Here is a 13,716-nt window from a genome sequence, read left to right as displayed (position 1 = left end):
GTTCCTCCAAAAAATAACCCTTGTCTGGAGGTCCCATCTCACCTAGATGAGAGGAACTCTCAAAAACTCATCCAAGCCACCTCACCGACCAGTTAATTGTCATGCTTGCTCCAAGCTCCCCTCTGCAGTGCTCACAGTAGTTAGGAACAGACATCTTCGTGTGTCCTTATAGTGGACATCCTCGATCTCTGAGTGAGAGCCATACGTTGGTGTGTTGGTGAACGTTTACAGCTTATGTGCTAACACAGTAAGAGACAATCCTTTTGACCAGTCACAGAGTTCAGTGGAATTAAGCTGAGAAGACACCAGAACACTGGCTTCTCTGCTCTCCTCAGTGACATGGCTTTGGGCAAGCCCTTAACTTTGGTGAGCCTCAGTCTTCTCATCCACAAAGTGGAAGCCTTGAGATCTATTCCATTGAGGATCAGATGAAACAATGCACATGAAAGCACCGTATCACGCATAAAGCAGCACATGACTGCGAGGAGTCATTATTTATGATGAATAAGCAGGAAAGAATCCAGATGCCAATTATTTTGCTGTCTTCTCACTAGGCTAGGTAACCTAGCCAGAGGGTGAGTGGGTAAGATTTTCCCCACTTGCGTTCACAGCCAATATGTAAACCTGCAACACACAGGTGTCTGAGTTCTATTATTTATAAACCTGTTTTAATATGCTATATTGTCTCTAGTTCTCGTCTGGATCTCTAGGCAATAGAAAACACCAAAGTGAGAAAAGTTCTTTGCAAATTAACTGAGCCAGAAGGAATTTTTATCACTCATTTGTAGACCTAACTTATTTGTGTCACTAATTTCTAAGGAATGGGGTGCTATTACAATGACAATAGAGTGTTCTGATGTGGAACTTTTTCCTCCTATCATCTTTTCCCCTTATAAAATCTGCCCCAAATTTCCTGGTGTGAGTAATAAAGAAGTTTTATGTTTGTTTGTTTGTCTGCGCTAAGATATATTTGCTGAAGGTTTGGGAACCTAATATTAGAATATTTAATAAACAACTACTGATATTCATCACCTTCTTTGGGATTTACCACTAACCCAGTGACATTATCTTTCTTGAGCTAAATTAAAAGACAAACTCAAATCCTGCATAGTAGCCACCAAAAGCATATATTTGAAAAACAGAATCTAGTGTGCCATATTATGCATTATTTAATGGTATGCAAATTGTAAGTCAGACAGTTAGGAAAACTACACTTCAGCATTAATAAACAGCAACACTACCACTACATTAATTATGATATTGCTATGATTTATTCCCAAGTTTTGCATTTTGATTTTCCTTGAAAATTTATGCCATCTGATAAGCAGTAGCCTATTTCCCCTCCCTACACCTCCTACCCATCCCTCAAATCTGTCCCTCCTTCCCACCTGATAGGTGTCTGCAGGACATGGGTTCAGAAACACAGTTCTACAGCATCTGCATTGTCTTATAAGCATTAATAATTAAAGAACAAACGCACACCACCTAAAGCTCCAACATTTATTGTGTCAATGTTAAGCACACTTCTTAAAAGACAACAGAGAATGTACAGAAACAAGGGGTTTGGGGAACTCATGCTCATTTCCACAAGACAGGGAATTGGGTTGGCTGGTCTCGGAGGGGCCAGGACGGCACTCAGAGCAGCGGTGGTCCACAGACCCTCTCTAGGGGGCTGATTCACTGTTCCAATGTGGGTCTGTTTTTTTGTTTTTACTTTTTATTAAAAAATATAAATAAAATGACACTGCAGGCCCGGGCAGGAAGGACACTGCAGGACTCTGTCTTCGCACAACGGCTTCTTGGAGGCTACTGTCAGAAAACATCACAAACTAGCAGGATGACAGACCACGCAGATGTCGGCTGGGCGGCTTGCGTCCACCCCGCCCCTGGGGGTTCAAATTTTCTCAGAACTTAAGGGTTCTCGAGCTTCCATCCGAAAACTGCCACACATCTTGAGCTCTCTGGGCACTACGCCGAATGGGGGTGTGTGAAGAACCTAGAAAGAGGTTGGAGACAGAGGAGGGAGGAAAAAATAAAATACAGGTGTGACTTGGCCCAGTGATTTTCTGTTCTCTAACTAGCTTTTTAAAAATTACAACTTAAACACAGGTTGAGCCACCGGCATCTTAAGCATGATTTAAACCTGAATCTCCCCATCTCCCCCAGATCTCTGACCTCTGAGTTCTTTCCCACACCTCTCTCCCCTCCTCCCCCAAAGGACCCAGACCCCCTCCCCATCCCAGGATAGTCCTAATAAGCTGGGGACACACCTGGAAGGACACACTTGCCCTTATGACTGAGCAAACTGAGTAGGAAACAGTCCTTTGGTTGAGGAAAACAGGGGAGGGGGGAGGGAGGGGGACATTTCCTTAAAATAATAATAAAATTATAAAGAAACAAAAAAATAAAAATTGATGTAAAAGCAGCACAACGAAAACATGAAATGTTGTCAAGTTCAACGTCAAAGCAGCCAACAATTTACAAGAGGCGAACAAATCTCTGAAGAGGAAACCAGAACTCAAAACAGTTGCTCCCAAATGGCACCAAAAACTGCCTGTAGTTTCTTTCAAACATGCAGTTTTCGTTTCTTTTTTTTTTCTTTTTGTAAGGGGGCAAGGCAGTGATGGAGGGAAGAAGGGAGTGGTTATTTTCCTTCGGGGCTCCTCCCTTGCTGTGTACATTGACTTGAAGCAGCAGAACTGGGAGTCCGGATGTGGGATGTGCCCAGGAAGAGGGCTACCACTGTGGCATTCCAGGCTTCGTTGCCATGGCGACCCGAAGCAGGGGCCTGGGGCCTCCTCTCCCCTGACTTGGCGCCGCAGGAGGCCCCAGGGTCTGGAGCTCGGCTGCTTTCCGAACCCCCACCCTGAGCGTGGAGACCTGAGCTGAGGGGCCTGCTGTATCCAGGTGGGCTCTGGGGAATCCCCATTCCGGGCCCAGCCCTAAGTCACTGTCGTTGAAGCTCCTTTCGCTGATACCCTCTTCAAGCCACTTTGTCAGCCTGCTACCGATATTTAAAATCCTAACAGAAAAAGTATATAGCTAGCATGGGCATGTACCACATCCACCATTATTTAAAAACACAGCCCCCCTCCATGGGTTTGGGGGCCCTGCTTTAGAGGACAGACCTTGGGGAAATGGCTTAATTTGCCTTTTCTGCCATCTTGTAAAGACCTGAGAAATGCTCCCTTTATCACTTTACAGAAACAAAAAAACAGTATTTGGATCAACCATTGAGTTGCATTCGGTCCAGTTTAGGTTCTTGACTACAATGACCCATGTGAACTGTATTGGTCTCCTTTCCCACGTGAAAGGGAGGAACTGATTGCCTCCCAAGATCATGAATGACACTGGGAAAGAGAGAGAGAGAGAGAAACAGGCCCATCCCCCTAAAGGCTGATTCACTGGCCATGTGTTTTACTAAATGAACCAGTGGCCTAATGGGATAACAAGATGACAGCAAGCAAAAAGTGCAGACCCAAAACCCATGTCTACTATTTGTAGCTAAACCAGCCCTGGAGTAAATGTACATCATCCCAGTTCCATCTTTGTGTTCTGATGTCCATGACCCTAAAAAGGGGTTCATTTATTCTTAATCGGGAAAGTGTCAGGGACTTAGAAGACAGGAAAATTTGCTAAGTGGCTAACGCCTTTTAGAAGCTAACAATCTTTTAAAATCTAACCATCTTTTAAAAAGCATTTTTCCAAGCAGGTTTAAAGAGCACTGCCAATCCCATCCTTATACCAGCAAAAGCCCCACAATTTTTTTTCTTTTTAAATGGGAAGTCTGGGGCGGGTGAGGAGAGAAAAAAAAGAGTATAGGATGTGAACATTCCTGAAAACACCAGGCCCAGGGACAATGGAGGAACAAATCATAATGAAGAACACACGATTACAACACAGTCATAGGAGATCATGGAGCAGGGGAGGGGTTTAAAAAATGAAATTTCTGAATTTCCTCCCTCACTCTCTGAGAGTAAAGTGATTGAAGCAGGACAGGATGGGGCCTGAAGCTTCTCAACTCCTTTTCAGGAAGGCCTGACATATCCCAGTACCTTTTAACAAACTTTTAGTGTCTGTGAACAAACCATCTCATTTCCTTATTTCCCCAAATGAAATGATATCTAACCCCCACCACCACTTCCTTTCAAGCTCTCACTTCCAGCATTATGAATATATACAGGATGAACTTACTGCATATACAGAAATGGTATTTAAATAAACAGTTCTATCACAGAATGCCCTGGGAAAAAACTCGGCTACTTCACACTTCCTGCCAGTGCTGGTACAAATGAAGAACCAATCTTACTTCTTAGCAACCTTTAAAATATGTCCATCTCACTCTTTTTGTAAGTCCTAAACAGAGAGAGGACGGTATGTGGGATGAAGGCACTACATGTAAGGCAGAGTGTCTAGGTTAAAATCTGTGAGACATAGTTATTTACTGTACTCCTGTTTATTGTTTTCAAAATGAAGATAAAAGAGAACATTTTAAGCACCAGGCATTCAAGTACGTAGAGAACATTGCATTCAGCACATCAAGGGTGTCACATAAATTTAATTGGAGAATCCTGAAATGTGTTCATCCTTATTATTTCTTTGTTTTAAAAAACTTTATCATGAATTCATCTACTGTTGGAAATGTTTATTATTTAAATTAAGATTTTTAATTTTAGTGTTCTGGATGCAAGATGTCATTTATAAGTTATCTTCTGTTGCCTAGGTTTTCAGGCTTCTATTATTCACACAGCTTCAGGAATAATATTTTATAGGAGGGTTTCAATAAGTCAGGAGATTGAGAACCCTGAAGAACCTGTCTCCCAATAAATTTATTTAACTTTGGGATTATGTAAATCAAACATAATTTGTGATTTATCACCAGATGTTTGCACCCCTCCCCAGTCCCCGTTTGATTTAAGAAATTTGAGCATACAAGCATAGAGTATCCACCATTAATTCTGTCTGTCAGGATGCAAAACCTAATTACACTAAGAGCATCATATACTGGGAAATTAAAATGAATACTGTATATAAAACCTGCACAGCTGTACTCACAGCTCCTAATAAAGGAGTGATCGGAACACACAGCAGTTTTATGGACATTTAATATGGTGAAGCAGAAGTCACCATATCTGAAGCTGGCATGGCACTGAAGACTATTTCTCTATGTCTTGAAAAGCATTCTGGTTGCATTGGTGAAAGTAAACTTATCTAAAACACATATATCTCCCCTCACTTCACTGCCAACTATCACCTTCTGTAAGTACCCCCTCATGCCAGCCCAGCTCCTCCACTATACTCTCCCAAATCATCTCTTACCGGATTCCTCTCTTGCCTCTCTGCTTTCCACCCAATCAGACTTTTTAAAAAGTACACCTACTTTCTCTGTATTTTAGAAAGATAAAACTATTCTTGCCTCAGACAAAAGGCATTCCGTGAAAAGGCCACCTCACAAGGCACCAGGGCATAAGAACTGAGCAACAGAAATGCTACCACGAGACAACAGAATGGCTTTTGTTTCGGTTTTTACAAAAATAAGAACAATGTCGTATCCATTCATCTACACTGGGAACAGGGAGACAGTATCACAGAGGTACGTGTGTAGATGCTGCAACATGCAGTATTTGTAAAAATGACAACACAGATTTCTAAGGAGGGGCTTTTAAGACAGACCTAACTTGCTTTTCAAAGATGTTGCTTCATTTTATAAGTCTGTTGGTAGGCCAAAAGATAACTAAAGGGTATTCCCACTCTCATTTGCTATCAGTCAAAAAGACTCTGTAAAAACAGCTAAAACATCTGTCCCATCTAGGGTCCCTTAGGCTCTTAGAATCACAGAGCAAACCTTCATGTATCTCAGGAAATCAGTGGCTGATTCCACACATTTGGCTAAAGCTGGCTAAACTCCTAGTTACTGCTTTCTTTTTTCCTCTCTTTTTTTACCTGATGCCTTCATTTCTGGATTTTTAGATTTGAGGGGTGGGGTTATTTTGGGTCTGAGGAAAGACTCTTACTTGGAAAGAAAAGAGCTGATTTAAAAAAAAAAAAAAAGCACCTTTTTTACATTATGTTCTACCATAGGGCAGGTTGGGAGAATAGAAAAGAACTTTCAGACAAGAACAGCAAAAAAAATCCAGAGGGAATAAAAGTTTAAGATGCTATTACCAGTAAGTTTTTCATTTATATCTGAATGGATTACTGCTAAGAGAAGGAGGGAAAGTTTTTAACATCAGACTGAAAACACTTTCCATTTCTTGAAAATTATTCTAGAACTATAAAGTCTAAAAACTATTTCCATGGCTTGAGATATGTCTATTTTAATATCGTAAGTACTTTATGTTCCTTTAGGGTATAATACACGCATCAAAATGCCCATAGAAATAATCCTGAAAAAGACTGACTGGCCTTCTCTTAAAACCTGTTATTTTCTTGAAAGTAATTTACAGAGTGTGTCAAATGAGGACACAAGAAGCTTACATTGTGTACTTTAATTTTTTTATTTTTTTCAATAAAGGGACAAAATGGGTGTATGAACAGGTTAATGCAGACAACTGCCAAAAAAACACAGACAGTGGTTTTTCCAATAGAACTTAACAAAGACCAGAAACAAATACAATAAAAAGCCAGGTTGTAATGACCTTTGGTCATCCAAATAAAAAAAAAATAAAAACAAAGAAAAATAAAAGATCAAATTAAGTGCCTCTGTTTTGAACAGGGCACATAAGCAATAATAAATAGTGACTCCCATAGTAAAAGATAAAATTTCAAGTTACGACAAACAGCTTTCATTACAGGAATAGAAAAGGCCAATAACAAAATATTCTGCATTGCCATTTACAAAAAAGTATTGACTAAAGCGGGCTTTCTCTTTAATATGCTTTGCATATGAAATTCTTTCCAATCTAAATATAAAGCACCATTTAGTTTTTGGCAATGAAAAAAACTGCAAAACATTGGTTTTTTTTTTTTCCTTTTTTTTTTTCTTTCTTTCTTTTACTGCATATGAAGGTAAGATGCTGGAATGTAGGGTGAGAGAAGGAAAAGGACAAAAAGCACACTACATAACAAACCAACGTTATTAGCTTGCAGTACTGCATACAGTATGGCAGCAGGAAAAAGGAACAAAAAGGATATGTACAACCCCATGACAGCCATCCGTGTGACATTCTAGCAGGCTCCCCCAAACCGCCATTATATGGCTTTTCATCTGTACAATGTCACACTTTTTTGTTTCTCTCTCTTTTTTTGAAGCATACAAATAATTTGCACTATATTATCCTGCCAAATTAAAAAAATATACTGTGGCAGCCTGTCTTTTTTTTTTCCACTACCAAAAAAGGTACATTGATACCTTTTAAGAGAACAAGCAACAGTTAAAAATACAAGCTTCAATATAAATACTATAGTGCCTAACACTAGATGAACATTTAATTCAAATACCATTCTAGAAATACAGAAAAAAGACCATAAATGTGTTTTAGCATAGGAATCAACATGAGTGTGCATTTTCCTATATTTAAGTACTATATAATCTTAAACCTTTCCCCAATGTATGTTTTTTTTTTTACAACCTGAAGAGCGGTGTGTATCCAAGGCATAGAATTTCCACTACCATTTTTAAATGGATAACAAGTCTTGTAACACCACCAAGACAATGGAACCCTAAAATGCAGTTCCCCCCTAAACATAATGAAGTGTTTTTTTAAAAAATTTTTTTCTTAACATTTATATTTAAAAAAGTTTTGTACAAAAAAATCCTTGCACTGTAGAAGCGAAAGCAATCATTCATCTCTATGGTAAGTGTATTCTGTTTTCCATTCACAGCGCTTGCAATGTTGAGTCCGAGTAAGTAAGCTCATTAGTCAAGTAAATGGCTGGCAAAGTTTTTTTTTTTTTTTAGTTTTTTTTTTTAAAAATGCTCATCAATGAGATTGTGTTCAAATTATTTTTTTCAGCATTCTTGCAACTTTTCCCTTAAGCATAGACCTGTAAACTGGGAAAATTGTACAGTGCACTTAATTGTCCTATCTGAGCAGGTTTATTTTATACTCAACCTCTGTATCTCTGATTAGAGAAAAGATACAGATATTACAGGCAGAGTCAAGTGCTATTTGAACACCAACTCGGGCAGATGCTAGCTTAATAAAGAAAAGAAAAGAAAAGAAAAAAATCAAAAAAATAAAATAAAAACAATGAATCCTCTTCCATGTTAACACAAATAGCACACAGTGTATGGAAAAGAAATGAAGTACAACTTTTAGGGAGCACAGATATATATCCTGCTACTCTTAAAACTCTTTTTCTTCTTTTTTAAGAATGTCACATTTAAACACAAGTCTTAAGAATTCATAGTTAATCATCATTGTATCAATATTAGCTTATACACCTGTTCTAGTTTAAAATGGCAGAGTACCATGTTGTGCTAATAAATCACATATTTTTCCCCCTCTGTTACCCTCTGTCAAACCTTATTGTCAGTCTCTTCTTTTTAATATGCTATTCAAGGTCCTAACGTTTATTGTTCGATTGTCCATTTGACAACCAAGTAGGTCTGGATCTATTTCTTCTGGTGCCAGAACTTTTCTTCAAAAGACATTATTTAAAACCAGTTATCGTCATAAAATGAATTCCTTACTAATGTATTTAATCATGTTTCAGGGCCTTTGCACGTTGCACATTCAATTTAATCATCAGTTAAAAAAAATAAAACTTTGGGCAAAAGAGCCCATTTCTTTTAAGCTCTCACCAGGAGCAAAATAGCTTTTATACTGGTTTAATCAGTTTTGCTTACAAGATTGAACGAAAGGGAAAATGATGATTAACTAGGACAACGGGTCATATTTTTAGGTAGCCATTGTTGTGAGAAATACAATATAGAATTATACTCTAGGTCCTAAGGTTTATTACCTCACCCAATGCTGATTTAAGCTACAAGTTTATAACAAGTAGAAAGAACCATCAACGTGGTTTTAATAGATCCAAGGCACTCATATTTTAAAACCAAATGATAGAATAAACTTTTTTCTGTTAATTTGTCAATTCAAGGCCTTTTCTTCCTCTCCAATTGATAACATTTAACCCTTTAGAGACAGACATTTACCGTGTAGAGATTTTCTTTCAGTGCCATCTATTCTGTCTATAGAGGGTTAATCCAAAGACTGTTTTTCCTCCTCACGTTATAAAAGAAAACTGTACATGATATGTATTACAGAATGTATGCAGCATGGTCTTTTTCTCTCTCTCTCTCTTTTTCTCTCAGAACGGAACTGGAAACAGCAACGGTGTTTTCTCAGCAACGAATCGGGGACAATTTAAAATAGCCGTAACATACCATACATGCTGTCTAAGTTTAAAAAAGAAAAAAAAAAAACATACACAACATGTAAATTATTGCACAAGAGAAAGGCTCAAAGTTTGCGTAAAATGCAATAGTATTGCCCCATACAGATCATGCATTCAAACGGTGAGAACATAAAGGAAAAAAAGAAAAAGAAAAAAAGAAAAAGAAAAAAAAAAAACAGGTGTGCTGGTGACAAGCACTCTCATTTTCTTAGCTTCCGTTACTTCTGTTTGTTTGTTTGTTTAAATCACATGGGACTAGAAAAAAATCCTACAGGTTGTGGGGCTGGAGAGCGATGGGGAAGAGGGGGCGGGGAATGGTGAAAAAAGGAGGTGGCAGGTGGGAGTGAGGGAGGGGGTATTCATATACCTCTATTCCGTTTTTATATCATTATTCAACACTCGATCACTGTGCCATTTTTTCATGTGTTTCTCCAGAGTACTGTACACGCTAAAAGGCATCTTACAAATTTCACATTTGTAAACGTCCTTCCCCACCTGGCCATGCGTTTTCATGTGCCTGGTGAGCTTGCTACTCTGGGCACAGGCATAGTTGCACAGCTCGCATTTATAAGGCCTTTCGCCCGTGTGGCTTCTCCTGTGGACAGTGAGATTGCTACAGTTCTTGAAGACTTTCCCACAGTACTCACAAGTGTCGCTGCGTCTGCCCTCTTTTGAGCTGGGCCTGCCCGGGCCCGGACCACTAATATGGGGCGTGCTCCCTCCACTTCCCGTGCCGCTGCGCCCCGAGATCCCTCCGTCCAGCTCCCCGGGCGGCGTGGAGAAGCGCAAGCTCCCGTTCTCCGAGGAGTGCTCCGACGAGGAGGCGAAAGGCGATTGTCTGGAGTCTCCGAAGCTCAGGAAGGGATCTTTGAGCTGCCTGGAGGCTGCGTAGCCGGCGAGCCACTGCGAGTACACGTTCTCCGTGTTGGGCATCGCGGCGGGAGGCAGGTCGAACTCCTTCTCGAGCTTGATGCGCTTGGAGAAGGGGCTCAGCGAGCTGGGGCTGCCCAGCAGCAGCTTTTTGGACAGACCCCCCGAGGCCGACTCACCCGGGGAGCAGCCGCGGCCGTTAACAGTGCCATCGTCTATGCGGTCCGACTCGCCGGCCACCGAGTCTTCGTCGCAAGTGTCCCTGTGGCCCTCGGCCTCGGCCAGGTGGCCGCGCTTATGCTTCTCGCCCAGGACCTGGTGGAAGGCCTCGCTGAAGTGCTGCATGGAGCTGAGCACCATGCCCTGCATGACGTCCGGCAGCGGGCGGCCCTCGTCGCCCACGCCCACCACCGCGCCCCGCGAGCTGTTCTCGTGGTGGCGCGCCGCCTCCAGGCTCAGCCCGAAGCCGTAGTCCACCCTCTCGCTCTCCGTCAGCTCCTCCTCCTCCTCTTCCTCCTCTTCCTCCTCTTCCTCGTCGTCCTCCTCGTCCTCCTCGTCCCCGTTCTCCGGGATCAGGTTGGGGTCGTTCTCGCTCTTGAACTTGGCCACCACGGACTTGAGCGCGCTGCTGGCGCTGCCCACCAGGTCGCTGGTGCCCGGTTCCGGGGAGCTGGCGGTGGAGAGGCCGTCGTCCGACTTGACCGTCATGGGGGACGACTTGTGCATGTGCGTCTTCATGTGGCGCTTCAGCTTGCTGGCCTGCGTGCACGCGTGGTCGCACAGGTTGCACTTGTAGGGCTTCTCGCCCGTGTGGCTGCGCCGGTGCACCACCAGGTTGCTCTGAAATTTGAACGTCTTGCCGCAGAACTCACACGACTTGGACTTGACCGGGGGCTGGGAGGGAGGAGGGGCGGATTGCAGAGGAGGGAGGGGGGGCGTCGCCAGGAAGGGCGGCTTGCTACCTGGCTGGAATGGTTGCAGTAACCTTTGCATAGGGCTGGGCCGGCCGGGGGACAGCGGTGGGCTAGACGTGTTCCCTGCCAGCTCTCTAAGTCTCCTAGAGAAATCCATGGCGGGAGGCTCCATAGCCATTGGATTCAACCGCAGCACCCTGTCAAAGGCACTCGGGTGATGGGTGGCCAGGGCCATCTCTTCCGCCCCCAGGCGCTCTATGCGGTGGGGGTCCAAGTGATGTCTCGGTGGTGGACTAAACAGGGGGGGAGTGGGTGGAAAGCGCCCTTCTGCCAGGCCGGAAGCCTCTCTGGATACTGATCCTGGTATTCTTAGCAGGTTAAAGGGGTTATTGTCTGCAATATGAATCCCATGGAGAGGTGGCTGGGAAGGACATTCTGCACCTAGTCCTGAAGGGATACCAACCCGCGGGGTCAGGGGACTTCCGTGTTCGCTTTCTAAGTAGATTCTTAATCCATGAGTGTTCTGTGCGTGTTGCAAGAGAAACCATGCACTGGTGAATGGCTGTTTGCAAGTTGTACATGTGTAGCTGCTGGGCTCATCTTTACCTGCAAAATAATACAACACCAACATCAATGTTTAATCACCGAGGAGGGCATCAGCAATTGCTTATTTATGTTCCACCTCCAGCCTTCCCTGCCCCCAGCTGTCAACCCCAAGGCCTAAGCCCTTGCTGATCCTATCCCTTGTGCCTAGACTGGGCTGGTATATCTGGGGATTTGTGCCAACAAAGGTCTGTCAAAGCAGCCTTCCTGCCATTTGACTCAGTGCTAAGCATTTTAAATCCAGTCCTTACAGCAGGAAAATCTAGACCAATCCAAGCTCGAGGATGAGGATCCCTACATTCCAGGGAAGTTCAACAACTATCTTCCGAATTTTCCAATCTTTCACCAGCTGTGTTTTTTGGGGCAAGCAGTTTCATCTCTGTGTTTCTGTTTCCTCCTCCGTGAAGGGAGGGACTTGGACAAGGTGACCTAAGGGAAACTCTCCTGCTTCCTAAAACCCCCTGGGTGGCAGGTAAACTTTCTAAATAGGCAATCATTTCATGGAGATATCAAAAAAGAGAAGGTTAACTCATTACAATTCTCTGTGGCCCTAGAAATGCTTTTAATCTTCGCCTGAAACACACTAGTTGTTGATATTGTTAAACATGAGAAGGTCCTTGTGAAATAATTATGTGGAAGGGAGACTAGTAACATCTCACATCCCAGCCTGTGTGAGGGGCAGTGAGTCCTAATTCTGGTTCCATAACACCCCATGGGGATTCCCATGTTTATCTCAAGGGATGCTGCAAAACAATCTCAAAAGAGAAATTTAATTCAGACTTAACCAATGGGCCGTATCAAATCTTCAGTTGTCCCCCCAAGTCAAACAAATGTAAGTCTAGAGAAGTTCGGAGGAGTGTCTGGTGCCAACTTAAGCAGACACGGCATCCGAACTGAAGAACAGTTAAAGCAGCCAGCACCATGACGGGCAGCAGGCTGAGAAATGCTACACTGGCCTCCTCCTCATTATTTTGAGAGGCTAACAACGTGAACCAAATTATACAACATCCTGCGCCCTCGGCTGAGCCTCAGCTCCAGTTGAGAAAGAAACAGAAAGATACAGTTCAGCTAGTCAACTCTCTGGCCAGTCGCCAAGCCGTCTGGAGAGGGGCCCTGCTTAAGTCACATTATTTCTCTCTCGCTGAAAAGAACCCGAGAGTGGGAAATGCCTCCGTGGCAAAGAAGGGGCCAGCTTGACTTCCCAATCATTCTTTTTTGGAGCTAGCTAAATTAAAAAAACATATAAATCAAGGGAGTCACTAACAGTTTACCAGTCATCTCAGCGTTTAAAAGGGCATAGAAGGGCACAGATGCTGGTGGCCAGAGGACTAGGATGAGAAATATCAGTAACTTCCCAGGAATTTCAAGAAAAGACTTAAAACACAAGCGGGAAATATTCTTAGGTCCCCCCTTTTAAGGGTTGGGAAGATCCCCTGGAGGAGGGCACGGTGACCCACTCCAGTATTCGTGCCTGGAGAATCCCATGAACAGAGGAACTTGGTGGCTACAGTCCATAGGGTCACAAAGACTCGGACACAACTGAAGAGACTTATTAGCACGCACGCCCTTTTTAAGAGGCAGTCCTTAAGGCCACAGATAGTATTTGTAACTTTTGAGAAAGGGAAAAAATTCACCATGGAGTTAAAAGAGTGGGAATGAGGAATTAATCAATTATGATTCCTCCATTTAGCCAGTCAGAAAGAGAAGCTGGCAGCATCTTCTCAGGAGCCCGAAACACTCGTATTCCAAAACAAGCCAGCCTCACTCAAGCACTTGTCTGAATAGTGGACTCCCGGCCCTGACCTTGTAATTTACTTTACAATGCATTTATAATCTCACTCAATATATCCCACTCCTGGGTAAATCTCTTTAACAAGATTAGATGATAAGATACCAAAATTAGGTTTCAAACATTTGCCTAATGTGGAAGGGGGAAAAAAAAAGCAGAAAGATTTTGAAAGAAAATGCTGACATTAGTATCACATTA

At 42.7% G+C, this 13,716-nt stretch overlaps 1 protein-coding gene across 12 annotated transcripts in view; it reads right to left on the bottom strand.

The window, feature by feature from the left end:
* Positions 1–1,487: 1,487 nt before the first annotated feature.
* Positions 1,488–13,716, bottom strand: part of BCL11A (BCL11 transcription factor A) — a 100,988-nt gene continuing 88,759 nt past the window's right edge. For 6 of the 12 annotated variants that reach the window (XM_088841419.1, XM_088841415.1, XM_088841414.1 and 3 more), the window contains 2 exons: positions 9,710–11,732; positions 1,488–1,996 (listed from right to left, as the gene is read on the bottom strand). In XM_088841419.1, the coding sequence (XP_088697545.1) occupies positions 9,712–11,732 (2,021 nt within the window). In that variant the 3' untranslated portion in view covers positions 1,488–1,996; positions 9,710–9,711. The remainder of the gene's footprint in view (positions 1,997–9,709; positions 11,733–13,716) is intronic. The other 6 variants (XM_088841420.1, XM_088841416.1, XM_088841422.1 and 3 more) reach the window with 3 other exon arrangements.

This window comes from Moschus berezovskii, chromosome 11 (assembly GCF_049115385.1).
Source record: "Moschus berezovskii isolate FMDL1 chromosome 11, NW_MosBer_1.0, whole genome shotgun sequence".
In the NCBI taxonomy this organism is placed as follows: Eukaryota; Metazoa; Chordata; class Mammalia; order Artiodactyla; family Moschidae; genus Moschus; species Moschus berezovskii.
The sequence above is the reverse complement of the archived record's forward strand: the minus strand, read 5'-3'. Positions and strand labels throughout refer to the sequence as shown.